Source organism: Rana temporaria, chromosome 12 (genome assembly GCF_905171775.1).
Source record: "Rana temporaria chromosome 12, aRanTem1.1, whole genome shotgun sequence".
Taxonomy (NCBI): Eukaryota; Metazoa; Chordata; class Amphibia; order Anura; family Ranidae; genus Rana; species Rana temporaria.
The window spans coordinates 143,642,055-143,658,804 of NC_053500.1; the positions used below are offsets into that span (position 1 = coordinate 143,642,055).

General features: G+C 46.3%; 1 protein-coding gene across 3 annotated transcripts in view; it reads right to left on the bottom strand.

Annotated features, from left to right (window-relative positions):
- B3GNTL1 (UDP-GlcNAc:betaGal beta-1,3-N-acetylglucosaminyltransferase like 1) overlaps positions 1 to 16,750 on the bottom strand; it is a 258,592-nt gene that overhangs the window by 60,582 nt on the left and 181,260 nt on the right. Inside the window, exon 1 of one of the 3 annotated variants that reach the window (XM_040331080.1) lies at positions 1,938 to 2,069. The exons of the other annotated variants lie outside the window; for them this stretch is intronic. Coding sequence (XP_040187014.1) covers positions 1,938 to 2,027 — 90 coding nt within the window. The 5' untranslated portion in view covers positions 2,028 to 2,069. Of the gene's footprint in view, positions 1 to 1,937; positions 2,070 to 16,750 lie in introns of those variants that run through there. 3 annotated transcript variants of the gene reach the window in all.

Genomic DNA, 16,750 nt, shown 5'->3' on the forward strand with positions numbered 1-16,750 from the left:
TCTCCTCATTTACATATTCTACGCCGACCGCAATGGAAGCGCCACCTAGCGGCCATCCAAAATATTGCAATCTAAGATAGGACGGCGCAAGCCGTCGTATCTTAGATATGTTTAAGCGTATCTCTGTTTGAGCATACGCTTAAACATAAGTCGGCGTAGATTCTGAGTTAGGTCGGCTTATCTACTGATAATCTACTGATAAGCCGGCCTAACTCTTACTGAATCTACCTAAAAGACAGCAACTAAAAAAAAAAAATGTTTAAATTTAAAAAAATAAAAAAAATTAAATAAATAGTTTGTGTTGCCGTCGGAGATTTTCCTACATTTCCTTTCTGGTGAAACTGGGACAGCAACGTAAAGTTGGTGTGAAATGGAAGTAAAAACCTGGCAAGGGTTCTAATCCTTCCACATATCATACAAAGCTCAAAAAAAAAAAAGTTTAGGCTATACTAGTAAAACCTCGGATTGTGAGTAATGCGGTTAACGAGCGTTTCGCGATACAAGCATTTTTTTTGTTTTTAAATCCTGACTCGGTTTGCGAGTGTTGTCTCGCAAAACTAGCAGGATTCAAGCCACAGCGGTGTGCAGTACCGCATTTGGCCAGAGGTGTGAGGGTGCCGGAGCCGTTCGGAAATGCTCCGATCCCGAGCCTTTCCGACTTCAGCTGAGCTCTCCAGCGCCCCCCCCCCCCCCCACATCTGGCCGCATGTGGTATTGCATGCCATAGAAGTCCATGCGGAACGAATTATTTTCGTTTCCATTGACTTCTATGGGGAAACTCGCTTTGATATGCAAGTGATTTGGATTACGAGCGTTCTCCTGGAACGGATTATACTTGCAATCCGAAGTTCCACTTGTACATACACGTTAGAGTTTACATTTGCAATCCTCTTTTTCCTCCTTCGTCGCCAGGCTAATGAAAATTATATATCTTATTTTCTTATTTTAGAACCATCATCGTGTGGTTTTCTATGCGATGCAGACAGAGCCTGGCTGGTGGGAGGGGCCACCAGGGAGTCCATCCATTAGGAAATGAGGAGCTCCATTGTGACATTAGGAGCTCCATACCTCGGGAAATGAGGAGCTTCATACATCGGGAAATGAGGAGCTCCATTGTGACATTAGGAGCTCCATACATCGGGAAATGAGGAGCTCCAAACATCGGGAAATGAGGAGCTCCATACCTCGGGAAATAAGGAGCTCCATACATCGGGAAATGAGGAGCTCCAAACATCGGGAAATGAGGAGCTCCAAACATCGGGAAATGAGGAGCTCCATACCTCGGGAAATAAGGAGCTCCATACATCGGGAAATGAGGAGCTCCATACATCGGGAAATGAGGAGCTCCATACATCGGGAAATGAGGAGCTCCATACATCGGGAAATGAGGAGCTCCATACCTTGGGAAATGAGGAGCTCCATACATCGGGAAATGAGGAGCTCCATACATCGGGAAATGAGGAGCTCCATACATCGGGAAACGAGGAGCTCCAAACATCGGGAAATGAGGAGCTCCATACATCGGGAAAAAAGGAGCTCCATACCTTGGGAAATGAGGAGCTCCATACATCGGGAAATGAGGAGCTCCATACCTTGGGAAATAAGGAGCTCCATACATCGGGAAATGAGGAGCTCCATACCTCGGGAAATGAGGAGCTCCATACCTCGGAAATGAGGAGCTCCATACCTCGGGAAATGAGGAGCTCCATACCTCGGAAATGAGGCGCTCCATACCTCGGGAAATGAGGAGCTCCATACACTGGGAAATGAGGAGCTCCATACATCGGGAAATGAGGCGCTCCATACCTCGGGAAATGTAATTCGGTGCACTTTTACAGACGGCTGATTTAGTAAAATGTACAATATCAAAGGAGGCACAAAACGCTGCAATCAGCATTCCGGCTGGACGGAGACCTGATCCCGGGAGGGTGACTCACCTCCAATAGACTCTTCTTCAGCTGGGAATTCTTCTTCTTCACAGATTTAGAAAATAATTTCAATTTGTTTTTGCAGAGTGCCAGAGACATTGTGCCGGGTCTGGACTATGGATATCACTACAGAGCAAATATCCAAATGCCGTGTATTCATTAACACGGGCGTGAGGCGACCCGACCCGCCGAGGTACAAAGGTGGACGCGACAGCCGTAAAAAAACATTATATAAAGAGAAAAATAAAATACAGGAAGATTAGAGCTGAAATTCCTATAGGAATAGTAATAATTAACACCAGAGAAAATGCATGAAAATTGGCCATTAACCCTTTAAGACTTCCATTGGCTTTTTTTTTTTTTTCCACAGATTTTTATTAAGTTTTCAAACAGTTACAAGTGTACTCAAATCCATTGGCTTTTATGTTGCGGCTTCTGTATCATGTGACCGCTGTGATTGGCAGTTACTTGCCTTGCAAGCTCCTAATTGGAAGCCTTGACCAGCTTCTGACAACTCGCTAATTGACATTGGAGCAACAATCACAGTGGTCACATGATATAGAAGTCCCGCTACCTCCCGGGCATTGAAGTAGACTGAGGAAACGCTTCCTCCTCCTTCTACAAAGTTACAATGTACAGACTGATCACTGGGGGAGGGGGGACTGAGGAAATTCCTCCTCCTTCTACAAACTTACAATTTACAGTCTGATCACTGGGGGAGGGGGGACTGAGGAAATTCTTCCTCCTCCTTCTACAAAGTTACAATGTACAGTCTGATCGCTGGGGGAGGGGGGACTGAGGAAATGTCACATCCTCCTTCTACAAACTTACAATGTGCAGTCTGATCACTGGGGGGGAAGCTTCCTGAAGACGCTGGTTTAGCGAAACATGTAGACACAGTAAAGTGACCGCCATATCTGGATCTTACGGTGACGTAATTCCTGGTTCTGCACTTTGGAATACAATGGGGGGGGGGGGGACAGAGGAAATGCTTTCCCGTCTGATACAAACTTACAATGTACAGTCTGATCACTGGGGGGGGGGAAGCTTCCTGAAGACGCTGGTTTAGCGAAACATGTAGACACAGTAAAGTGACCGCCATATCCGGATCTTGCGGTGATGTCATTCCTGGTTCCGCACTTTGGAATACAATGGGGGGGGCAGAGGAAATGCTTCCCCGTCTGATACAAACTTACAATGTACAGTCTGATCACTGGGGGGGAAGCTTCCTGAAGACGCTGGTTCGGCGAAACATGTAGAGGCAGTAAAGTGACCGCCATATCTGGATCTTACGGTGACGTAATTCCCGATTCCGCACTTTGGAACACACTGGGGGAGGGGAGACTGAGGAACTGCTTCCTCCTCCTTCTACAAAGTTACAATGTACAGTCTGATCACTGGGGGGGGAAGCTTCCTGAAGACGCTGGTTCAGCGAAACATGTAGAGGCAGTAAAGTGACCGCCATATCTGGATCTTACGGTGACGTCATTACCATCTGCTTCAAGGTTGGATGTGCTGTGCGTTCAGAGACGGTATTCTGCATACCTTGGGTGTAATGAGGGGTCATTTCAGTTACGGTTGTCTTTCTATCATCTGCCTCACTGTGCCGCCTGCCCATTCTCCTCTGACCTCAACCAGGCATTTTCCTCCACACAACTCCCGCTCACTGGATATTTTCTCTTTTCCCCACCATTCCCTGTAAACCACGAGGGATGGTTGTGTGCGAAAATCCCAGAAATACTCAGAGCAGCCCGTCTGCCACCAACAACCATCCCACATTCAAAGTCACTTCAATCCCCTTTCTTCCCCCCATTCTGATGCTCAGTTTGAATTTCAGCAAGTCGTCTTCACTGCGTCTAGGTGCCTAAATGCATTGAATTGCTGCCGTGTGATTGGCTGATTAGCAATTTGTGTTAAGGAGCAATTGAACAGGTGTACCTAATAAAGTGTCCGGTGAGTGTGTGTATATATATATACACACATACACTGGGCTAGATTCAGCAAGAATTTACACCGGCGTATCTATAGATACCCAGCGTAAATTCAAAGCTGCGCCGGCGTATCTTCTTTCTGGGCTAGATTCAGGTAGGGCGGCGCATTTGTACGACAAAGCACTTGCCTCCTAAGTTACGGCGGCGTAGCGAAAATGGGGCCGGCGTAAGCGCGCCTAATTCAAATGAGTATGAGGGGGGCGTGTTTTAAGTAAATGGGTGGTGACCCGACGTGATTGAAGTTTTTTCCGAACAGCGCATGCGCCGTCCGTGCACATATCCCAGTGTGCATTGCTCCAAAGTATGCCGCAAGGACGTATTGGTTTCGACGTGAACGTAAATTACGTCCAGCCCTATTCGCGAAAGACTTACGCAAACGACGTAAAAAATTCAAAATTCGACGCGGGAACGACGTCCATGCTTAACATTGCGTACGCCTCATAGAAGCAGGAGCAACGTTACGCCGGAAAAGCCTTACGCAAACGACGTAAAAAATTCCCCTGGGCGCACGTACGTTTGTGAATCGGCGTATCTAGGTAATTTGCATATTCTACGCCGAAAACGACGGAAGCGCCACCTAGCGGACAGCGTAAGTATGCACCCTAAGATACGACGGCGTAAGAGACTTACGCCAGTCGGATCTTAGCCTAATTTCGGCGTATCTAGCTTTCTGAATACAGAAAGAAGATACGCCGGCGCAGCTTTGAATTTACACGGCGTATCTATAGATACGCCGGCGTAAATCAATGCTGAATCTAGCCCTCTGTATTCAGAAAGCTAGATACGCTGAAATTAGGATAAGATCCGACTGGCGTAAATCTCATATGCCGTCGTATTTTAGGGTGCATATTTACGCTGGCCGCCAGGTGGCGCTGCCGTCGATTTCAGCATAGAATATGCAAATGACCTGGATACGCCAATTCAGAAACGTATGTGCGCCCGGCGCATTTTTTTACGTCGTTTACGTTAGGCTTTTTCCGGCGTAAGGTTGCTCCTGGGTCTATGAGGCGTACGCAATGTTAAGTATGGACGTCGTTCCCGCGATGAATTTTGAAATTTTTACGTCGTTTGCGTAAGTCGTTCGCGAATAGGGCTAGACGTAAATTACGTTCACGTCTAAAGCATTGACGATTTTGATTTTGAGCATGCGCACTGGGATTCTTTTACGAACGGCGCAAATTTGAATTAGGCGGGCTTACGCCGGAGCACATACGTTACGCCGCCGTAACTTAGGGCGCAAGTTCTTTCAGAATACGGAACTTGCGCCCTAATTTACGGCGGCATAACGTATTGGAGATACGTTACGCCCGCACAAGATTACGCAGGGCTACCTGAATCTAGCCCACTATATGTAGATATATGTTATTATATTTCAGCAATTACAATCCTGAAGAAGGGTGTGACCTTCAGACGACCCCACAGAGGAACCAATCACACTGCCCGTCCATAAGTCTTTGCGGTGACCTCACAGCTACGACTCCTTTATCTTCTGCCCTGCCAGTCATCCCTCATCAGTCCACAGAGAAGAGAGTCCAGGACGGGCAAATATTTGGGGTCAGTCGATCGGTGAGAAGGTGAATCTTCCATAACATGGAAAGTACAGCCCACCCCACTCCAGAAATGTTTCTCATGTCCCTCTTTAAATCTCTACATGTCACCTAAAGCGGCAAAACACCCAAAACCATTAGATGTGGCGGCTGCATTAGTTTTCTTCTTTTTTTTCCGACTTTTTAATCTATTTACCTGGTGATCTGGCCAGTAACACACCTCCTGTATTTGAGCCCCCCCCCCCACCCACCCTCTCTGGATGAAGGAGCACAGGTGGCACATTTGAGCAGCAGCATTGCCAGTCTGGGGGGGGGGGGTGTTAGATGTACTAGCAGATATAGCTACACTCACCAATTGAAGCTAAATCCCAGTTCAGGCCGGGTTCACATATATGTGAATTGGATGCAGGGGTTACATTCCCCCAGTTAAAGCACCTCCCCCATTGTTAGTAATCACTCCCAGGGAACACATTTTTACCCTTTGATCGCCCCTGATGTTAACTCCTTCCCTGCCAGCGTTATTTTTTAGTACAGTGACAGTGCATTTTTTTTTTAGCCCTGATTACTGCCTCGCCTAAAAAAATCCTGCCCGCAGCTCGCCGTGATTGCGGCGAGCTGCGGGCAGGATGTTTTAGGCGAGGCCGCAGCTTCGGCCTAGTCTGCGGAGCGCCGGTCCTAAGTTTTTAGGCGAGGCCGTGGCTTCGGCCTAGTCTGCTGCCTTTCCCCAGGATCGCGGAGAGCTGCGGGCAGGATGTTTTAGGCGAAGCCGCAGCTTCGGCCTAGTCTGCGGAGCGCCGGTCCTAAGTCTTTAGGCGAAGCCGTGGCTTCGGCCTAGTCTGCTGCCTTTCCCCAGGATCGCGGAGAGCTGCGGGCAGGATGTTTTAGGCGAGGCCGCAGCTTCGGCCTAGTCTGCGGAGCGCCGGTCCTAAGTTTTTAGGCGAGGCCGTGGCTTCGGCCTAGTCTGCTGCCTTTCCCCAGGATCGCGGAGAGCTGCGGGCAGGATGTTTTAGGCGAGGCCGCAGCTTCGGCCTAGTCTGCGGAGCGCCGGTCCTAAGTTTTTAGGCGAGTTCGCTGCCTTTTCCCAGGATCGCAGGGGAATAGGCAGAAGCCGCGGCCTTGCCTAAAAACGTAGGACGTGTCCATCAGGAAAAAAAAAAACTTGATTCGACTTGTGAATCAAGTTGTTTTTTCTTAAATTGCAGATTTTTTTTTTGGGGGTGGGGGGGGGGGAATCGCCCAGCTCTACAAGGCAGATCTCCGTTCTGACAGTGGAGATCATACAGAGCCCATCCCCATTTAAAGAGATTCGGACCTCGGCTGGAAGAGAAATTTTGCAATTGGATCTCTTTGAATTCTATCATTTGAATTCCATACCCCTGATTTATAGGAATACAATTAATAATGTGGTAATAAATACAGAGCCTCATTAACGTGTGCCTTTTATATCTGCCCGGAATTCCCCTTTAACAATAGGAGTCGTAGCTTCTGACAAGCATTAGAGCATCCGCCTTCCAAGCCTGGCGAAGATGGAGCCAGGACACGGAGGGTGACTCACCGGAATCCGGCATGTGTAGACATCAACTTTTCCTCGGCATCCCAACGCCGAGTACTGCGGGGTCTCCCCGACACGGGAACGCGCTGAGAAATACACGTCTGACTGGTCCGTCCGGATTATCCACTACAATGAATGAACACGTCTGCCAAGCTCAAGGATCTTCCACTATGTAGTATAAATAACTCTACAGACTATCTACAGGTAGTCATGCCCAACATTTACACCCAACTAGTTGGGGCAAATAGAAGAATTTTACACTGACCTTCCGGTCTTATCTATAAATATTTTTATTCTCAATCAATCCTACATTATACAGGTAATTGCCGCTTCCCACTATAAGTTGGCTTTTATGATCTCAGCCGTTTTTGGGATTAAATATAATATTGTGGGGTTTTTTTTTGTTTCATGATATGCGTATTTCTGTATCATTATGTGATTATATGTATCGCTTTTATTTTTATTTTTCAGTAGTGCCTGACAAATGTAAATCTCCTGAGGAAGCCACTAACAGTGGTGAAACGTGTTGAGAATTTTGTCATTCTGCACACTCTGAAACTGTTTTGTATATTTTGATGGATTTTATTCTGTCGATTTTTTTTTACTTTTATAAAAAAAAATATTTTTTTATATCTGTCTGTGTAATTTGCACCCTTAAAATCCCATTTAGAGCCGGTTCACACAGGGGGCGACTCTTCAGGCGTCTCAGCATTGTATTTTTTGGATTTGTTAGGGATCTCTTCTCCTGTGTGTGTTGTTGAAAAATATAAATTAAGCATTAAAAATAAATATATATATATATATTTATTCCAGTGTGTGGCAAGTACAGAAAGGAAATACAGATTCTAACCAAGGTGGTCATTTTATGGTCCAATCCGTATTATAGATTATATTATCATTTATTATTTCCTAAACAGCAAATGTTGGTTCTATGAATGGAGTGCGGCTTCCCCCGGCAGGTCCGCTGCACCGGTTTCATTTTCTATGAATTGTGATGTCAGAGGTCAGGTCTAGTCATACCCAGATACAGAACGCTTCCAAGACCTCTACAGAGGGCCAAGGAGGAGGCAATGCTCATGTAACCACGAGGTGCAGAGCATGTGACCACCATGAATAATACCGGAATCCCCTTCCTCTGCTACCCACGCATGCAAAACCCTTCAGATGGAGGAACACTAATCACCTGAAATCACCAACCGCAAACACCGGCCACAAGTTACACCAGAGCCCACACTTACTGGAAAAGATCTAACAACCCCCCCCCCCCCCCCCAATATCATATATTATACAGAAGTGACATACACATAGATATAAGATATAATACACAGGAGTGACATCACAACTCTCCAGATATAAGATATATTATACAGGAGTGACATCACCGCTCTCCAGATATAAGATATATTATACAGCAGTGACATCACCGCTCTCCAGATATAAGATATAATATACAGGAGTGACATCACCGCTCTCAAGATATAAGATATATTATACAGCAGTGACATCACCGCTCTCCAGATATAAGATATGTGACGGTATCGGTATGATATCCCCGTCAACGTTCCCTTCTTCCCATAACGAAAATCACCCCAATATTCCACGAGGAGGGATATCCCTGGAATCGCCCAGAAAGCCACACATGAGACAAGCTTACTGCTAGAACAAGACACTTTATTGACACAAAAACTCAGCTTATATGTGGTTACAGCCTGTTAGGAACGCCCCCCTCACACAGTGGGGTTTCCCATACAGATTATAGGAGACAAGTCGGAGCCGACCATGCAGACACGTTTCTTTAGATAAAGACATCAGTGGAGTTAATTACTAGGTGTAACAGCCTGCCCACAATGAAGCAATCAGAATAATTAACATGAGCCACTTATCTAATCATTGTAAACAGTAAGGCCGGTCTCCTTCCCACACACAATAAATCAATTACCATTTGAACTAGGGAGCTGGCTGAGGAAGGGTCATTAACATGTCAATAGCTTGTAACACATGAATCCATCTAACCCACAATTTAACCAAGCAGGGAGATTTACACTGACATATCCTTCACAATGGCCCCCCTTTTTCTCCCTGCTCCGGCAAACCCGGTTGGACCTTCCCTGGTCCAGTAGGGTTGACGGGTTCAGAGCTTTTAGTCCGAGGTTAACTCCGTTTGGCGTGACTGACCTCCATTGGTAACTGCTTCCGACTCAGGTATGCCACCGGGTCGTCAGATCACACGCCGGTCAGTCCCCAAGTCTTTGTGCGATCTGCAAAGTCACCAGAAGTCAGTGTGAAGACAGCGAATGGGTCTGTGCGCCGCCGTCTAGGTGTCCCGCTATGGGAGGGGGCAGGTTATGGCTCTGAAGTGACAATCACAGGAGATTCATAAAAAGAAAAAGTTATATTTGTTGAAATGCTGTAGCACTGGTGCTCAGAGTCCGGGGGGGGGGGGGAAGGGGACTCAGAGCCCCATAAGGTCAGCCACCCCCTGCTCCCTCCGCAGCCGCCGGTTCTCCTCTTGGAGCTTCTCCAGCTCCATCTCCAGTTCATGGAGCCTGGGGGGGTCAGCCTGCTGTGACCTCAGGTGGTTGTTCTCCTCCTCCATGCGGCTTATGCACTCCTCCAGCTCTATGTACTCACGGATCAGCTCCTGCTTGCTCATGTCCTGCAGGCTCTCCACGTGGTCCTTCATCATCAGGAACTGGGTGGTGGTGTAAGGGGCCACCGGTGGGCCCTTGGCGAACATCTCGGCCCGCATCTGGGACGCCCGCTGCGATTCCATCTCCTCCAGTCGCTTCTTTTCCTCCCAGGTCCGCTGGTTAAATGACTTCCAGGACCTCTTCTTCTTGGAGGGTAGCTGGCGGTGCCTCTTTCTGCCCAGCTCCCTCCAAGGCCCCTCCGGCTCATGGCTGTCGCCCATGACCAGCTGACAATGGTGTTCCCTGTTGTCCGTAATAACAGATTGTACCATGAGGGCTTCGTAAGGGGTGCCCAATGGTTCTTCCTGACCCAGCTCCTGGGGATCCCAAGCTGAGTCTACACAATGGGCTGCTGCTGGTAGGCGGTACCCAGGTTGAGACCAATTTGACCTGGTGTTGTCATTCATGGGGCAATTCTGCTTGAAGTGACCCAACTGTTTGCACCGGAAGCAGCGTTGTTCGTTGTCCTCCTGGCGTGGGTAGCGAGGGCTATATGTCATCGGTCTGTTAGGCGGTTGGTATCTAGCGGCTGGTGGGTGTGAGGGCGCCGTTGGTTGTGGGGGTTGTACCCGTGGTGTGACCTGGTTTGTCTTGCGAGTATCCGCATATTCATCCGCCAACTTCGCGGCCTCTGGTAGAGTCATGGGCTTGCGATCTCTCACCCAATCCTTGACGTCCGTCTGGATGTGATTGTAAAATTGCTCCAGGAGCATTAGTTGCAAAATGTCCTCTGCGGTGGTGGCCTGGCTGCTGTTAACCCAGTTAGAGGCCGACAGGGACAGCTGGCATGCCCATTCCGCGTAAGAGTCTTCCGTGGTTTTGCGTGAGTCCCTGAACTTCTGTCGGTGGGACTCTGGGGTTACTGCATAACGAGCCAGGAGCGCTTCTTTAACCCTGGCGTAGCTATGGATATCCTGATCTGGCACGGTCCGGAAAGCATCAGAAGCTTTGCCTGACAGTTTGCCTGACAATATTGAAACCCACTCTCCTCTAGCTATTCGGTGCAGGTTACATTGTCGCTCAAAATCTGCCAGGTAGTTATCAATCTCACAGTCCTTTTCATCAAAAGCTTTAAAAGCGCTAAACGGAATCTTCCTTGCGTCTGCTGTGCTGTACTCACTGTTCGTAGAAGGTGCGGCTGCTTGTTGGACTGCTGCCAGTTTTAACTGTAGCTCTGCATCCCTTATTTGTTTATCCTTCTGTAGCTCTGCGTTTACTAACATGTCCATCACTTTCAGCACCACATCCGGCGTTGGGTTCGGGCCGAACCAAGCTAGCTTCTCTCTCATTAGCTTGTTGGCTGGCGATTCCTCCTCCTGAATCACTGGTGTCTCCATCTCTTGTACTGCTGGCGTTGCTGCAATCCCGTCCTCCTGGTCTAGCTCCATTGATTCTGCTATGATGACCCGCTTGGTTTTGTTGCTAGCAATCCTTCCACGAACTTCCAGTAGTTCTTCCAGTGTAAAGGGGAATAGAAGGGAAGATCCCGCTGCTACCAACCAATTGTGACGGTATCGGTATGATATCCCCGTCAACGTTCCCTTCTTCCCATAACGAAAATCACCCCAATATTCCACGAGGAGGGATATCCCTGGAATCGCCCAGAAAGCCACACATGAGACAAGCTTACTGCTAGAACAAGACACTTTATTGACACAAAAACTCAGCTTATATGTGGTTACAGCCTGTTAGGAACGCCCCCCTCACACAGTGGGGTTTCCCATACAGATTATAGGAGACAAGTCGGAGCCGACCCTGCAGACACGTTTCTTTAGATAAAGACATCAGCGGAGTTAATTACAAGGTGTAACAGCCTGCCCACAATGAAGCAATCAGAATAATTAACATGAGCCACTTATCTAATCATTGTAAACAGTAAGGCCGGTCTCCTTCCCACACACAATAAATCAATTACCATTTGAACTAGGGAGCTGGCTGAGGAAGGGTCATTAACATGTCAATAGCTTGTAACACATGAATCCATCTAACCCACAATTTAACCAAGCAGGGAGATTTACACTGACATATCCTTCACAAGATATAATACACAGGAGTGACATCACTGCTCTCCAGATATAAGATATATTATACAGGAGTGACATCACCGCTCTCCAGATATAAGATATATTATACAGGAGTGACATCACCGCTCTCCAGATATAAGATATATTATACAGGAGTGACATCACCGCTCTCCAGATATAAGATATATTATACAGCAGTGACATCACTGCTCTCCAGATATAAGATATATTATACAGGAGTGACATCACCGCTCTCCAGATATAAGATATATTATACAGCAGTGACATCACCGCTCTCCAGATATAAGATATAATATACAGGAGTGACATCACCGCTCTCCAGATATAAGATATAATATACAGGAGTGACATCACCACTCTCAAGATATAAGATATATTATACAGCAGTGACATCACCGCTCTCCAGATATAAGATATAATACACAGGAGTGACATCACTGCTCTCCAGATATAAGATATATTATACAGGAGTGACATCACCGCTCTCCAGATATAAGATATAATACACAGGAGTGACATCACTGCTCTCCAGATATAAGATATATTATACAGGAGTGACATCACCGCTCTCCAGATATAAGATATAATACACAGGAGTGACATCACTGCTCTCCAGATATAAGATATATTATACAGGAGTGACATCACCGCTCTCCAGATATAAGATATATTATACAGGAGTGACATCACCGCTCTCCAGATATAAGATATATTATACAGCAGTGACATCACTGCTCTCCAGATATAAGATATATTATACAGGAGTGACATCACCGCTCTCCAGATATAAGATATATTATACAGCAGTGACATCACCGCTCTCCAGATATAAGATATAATATACAGGAGTGACATCACCGCTCTCCAGATATAAGATATAATATACAGGAGTGACATCACCGCTCTCAAGATATAAGATATATTATACAGCAGTGACATCACCGCTCTCCAGATATAAGATATAATACACAGGAGTGACATCACTGCTCTCCAGATATAAGATATATTATACAGGAGTGACATCACCGCTCTCCAGATATAAGATATAATACACAGGAGTGACATCACTGCTCTCCAGATATAAGATATATTATACAGGAGTGACATCACCGCTCTCCAGATATAAGATATAATACACAGGAGTGACATCACTGCTCTCCAGATATAAGATATATTATACAGGAGTGACATCACCGCTCTCCAGATATAAGATATAATACACAGGAGTGACATCACCGCCCTCCAGATATACAGATAGACTGGCATATTCAAGGCTTTGGACATCTTTTTATATCCTTTTACCATCTTTGAAAAGTTCCATTACCTTGTTACGCAGGTCTTTTGACTTTCCTTTTCTACCTCCCCATGGTTTAGTATCTAGCCTGCTCACTGCATCAAAGTGAGAGCTAACAAACTCATTAAATATTTATACACAGGCACTAATTGCGATTTAAAAAGCCACAAATGTGGGAAATCGACCTTTTGGCCTCAACCCCATAGAACACCTTTGGGATGAATTAGAGTGGAGACTGCGGGCCAGACCTTCTCATCCAACATCAGTGCCTGACCTCACAAATGCTCCTCTGGAAGAATGGTCACACATTCCCATAGACACCCTCCTAAACCTTGTGGACGGCCTTCCCAGAAGAGGTGAAGCTGTTATAGCTGCAAAGGGCGGAGCCAACTCAATATTGAACCCTCCGGACTAAGACTGCAATGCCATTAAAATTCATGTGCCTGTAATCAAACAGAGCTAGTTTGAGGGTCCGAATGGGTGAGTTGCTTTACAGGTCCCTAAGGGATATTGATGGCCGTGGTGGGTTGAGCAGAGTGTTCGGATGCTGCATGTTCTCAGGGCTCTGGGGATGTGTGTAATCCGCTACTACAATTCCAATGAACTACAACTAAGCACTAGATTTGGTGCGAAACGCGTCAGTTGTCCGGGTTTTTGTTTTGTTTGCTGTGACTTGTAGTGCTGTTCTTTTTTCAATAAAGGCAACCATTGTTCAGAGTGCGGCTGTCCAGAAACATCCTTTGTTCCTGTACTACAATTCAAAAGTTTTACTTGTCTCTGTCTTATTTTTCTTTTTGTTGTTTTGGTTATCCAGACTCTTTTTTTGTTTTGCTAACATGCATTATTGCATTGTCATCTATGACACACAAATCACAATATACACTGTAGACTCTGTACTGTTTGATAAAGCGACATGCGATGGCAAACGTTTCCTTTCTTCTTACGCATTATCTTGTATTTTGCACTATGAACAACCAAATAATTTTTTTTTCTGATAAATAAAAAAAAAAAAAAAAAATTCACGTGTGTGTAAAGGCAGATGTCCCAATACTTTTGACAATATATAGCTAGATTCAGAGAGAGTTACGCCGGCGTATCAGTAGATACGCCGTCGTAACTCTGAATCTACGCCGTCGTAAATTTAAGCGTATTCTGGAAACCAGATACGCTTAAATTAAACTAAGATACGAGCGGCGCAAGTCTCCTACGCCGTCGTATCTTAGGGTGCATATTTATGCTGGCCGCTAGGTGGCGCTTCCGTTGTTTTCCGCGTTGAATATGCAAATGAGCAATATACGCCGATTCACGAACGTGATTGCGCCCGTCGCAATTAGTTACGCCGTTTACGTAAGACATACGCCGGCGTAAAGATAAAGCTGCTCCCTAGGTGGCGCAGCCCATGCAAGGTATGGACGTTGGAACAAGCGTATCTTTTTACGTCGTTTGCGTAAGTCGTACGCGAATAGGGCTGTGCGTAAGTTACGTTCACGTCGTAGGCAGTGTTCGAACGTATCTTAGGCATTCTATCCGACGCATGCGCACTGGGATACGTCCACGGACGGCGCATGCGCCGTTCGTTCAAAAACGTCATTTACGTGGGGTCATGCTTAATTTCCCTAAAACATGCCCACCTCTTCCTCATTTGAATTAGGCGCGCTTACGCCGGCACATTTACGCTACGCCGCCGTAACTTAGGACGCAAGTGCTTTGTGAATACAGCACTTCCCTCTCTAACTTGCGGCGGCGTAGCGTAAATACCATACGCTACGCCCGCACAAAGTTACGCTGCCCTACCTGAATCTGACCAATAGTGTGTATCTATTTACATTGGTCCAAGCTGGACCAATGTAGCTACATAAAAATATCCATACCTGGAATTCATCTGTAAGGCCAACATCCAACAGTGGGATGAAAAACAGATGAGAAAAGTCAAGTAGCAAGAAACAAAAAAACATTTTGTCTCAGAGGAACGAAAACACAAGTTTCATGTAATAGATTTAATATGGTGCCGGAGAAATTTACTCTACAATTAAAATAGTTAGGAAAAAGCACCGAGCTGGTGAGGTACGAATGATTCCAAGATACAACGGTCTCGGGCCGAACAGAAGGCTCTCATGACACATGTAGATAGGAGATCCCACCAGTGAGAAGTGAAGAAACGTGGGGGGGCCCCATTCACATTCCAGGTGATGTTGCAACCGTGCGGCTTCAGAGTAACGTCAACACCCAACAGATCCTCCGCGTCCATCCCCGGGAGAACATCCATTTTCAGTCTTGCAAAATGTTTCGTTTCTGTTAATAATGTTCTTCATGTATTACAGTTTCCTTGATGAAAACCAGAAATGGTTTTATGAGCTACTTTCGGAAAATGTTCCCGCTAGGTGATCGGGAGGCTCTGGAAAGCCATAACAAAAAAAAGGGACGAAACTTGTAAAACGTCAACTTTTACATTTTTTTTTAAAGGACCTGTTACAGGCTCTGAATAACCCAAAGGAAACCTTATCTCAGAAAGGAATAGAGTCCAGATGTTTTTATACATTTGAATCAACACATTTATTTTTTCACAAAAGAAAGCTACTGTTCTCGGCCACACGAGAAATAAAAAATGAGTAAAATAGAGTTCTCAACTTTCTCAATTTAACCAACTACATCATAATCTATCCAACCCTGGCTTTAAAGGGGTTGTAAAGCTTCGTGTTTTTTTCACCTTAAAGGGGTTGTAAATGTAAGAAAAAAAATCCTAAATATCTTCCTTTCCCTTAGTGCAGTCCTCCTTCACTTACCTCATCCTTCCATTTTGCTTTTATATGTCCTTATTTCTTCTGAGAAATCCTCACTTCCTGTTCTTCTGTCTGTAACTCCACACAGTAATGCAAGGCTTTCTCCCTGGTGTGGAGTGTCGTGCTCGCCCCCTTCCCTTGGACTACAGGAGAGTCAGGACACTCTCTACGTTGCAGATAGAGAAAGGAGCTGTGTGTTAGTGGGGCGTCCTGACTCTCCAGTAGTCCAAGGGAGGGGGCGAGCACGACACTCCACACCAGGGAGAAAGCCTCGCATTACTGTGTGGAGTTACAGACAGAAGAACAGGAAGTGAGGATTTCTCAGAAGAAATAAGGACATTAAAAAAAAAAATGGAAGGATGAGGTAAGTGAAGGAGGACGGCACTAAGGGAAAGGAAGACATTTAGGAAAAAAATTGTACCTTTACAACCCCTTTAAGCTGAAAAAAACAGGAAGCTTTACAACCCCTTTAATGCATCCTATCATAGCAGAGATGACGGTAAGAGGACAGGAGAAGACATGGAGAACTCAGAACGTGGAGGACAGTGCCAAGACAGGTAGGTGCCGGGGGGGGGGCACTGGCAGGCAATTGATGGGGCACACTGCCAGCAATTGATGGAGCACAGTGGCGGCAATTGATGGGGCACACTGGCAGCAATTGATGGGGCACAGTGGCGGAAATTGAAGGGGCACAGTGGCGGCAATTGATGGGGCACACTGGCGGCAATTGATGGGGCACACTGGCGGCAATTGATGGGGCACACTGGCAGCAATTGATGGGGCACACTGGCGGCAATTGATGGGGCACACTGGCGGCAATTGATGGGGCACACTGGCGGCAATTGATGGGGCACACTGGCAGCAATTGATGGGGCACAGTGGCAGAAATTGATGGGGCACACTGGCAGCAATTGATGGGGCAC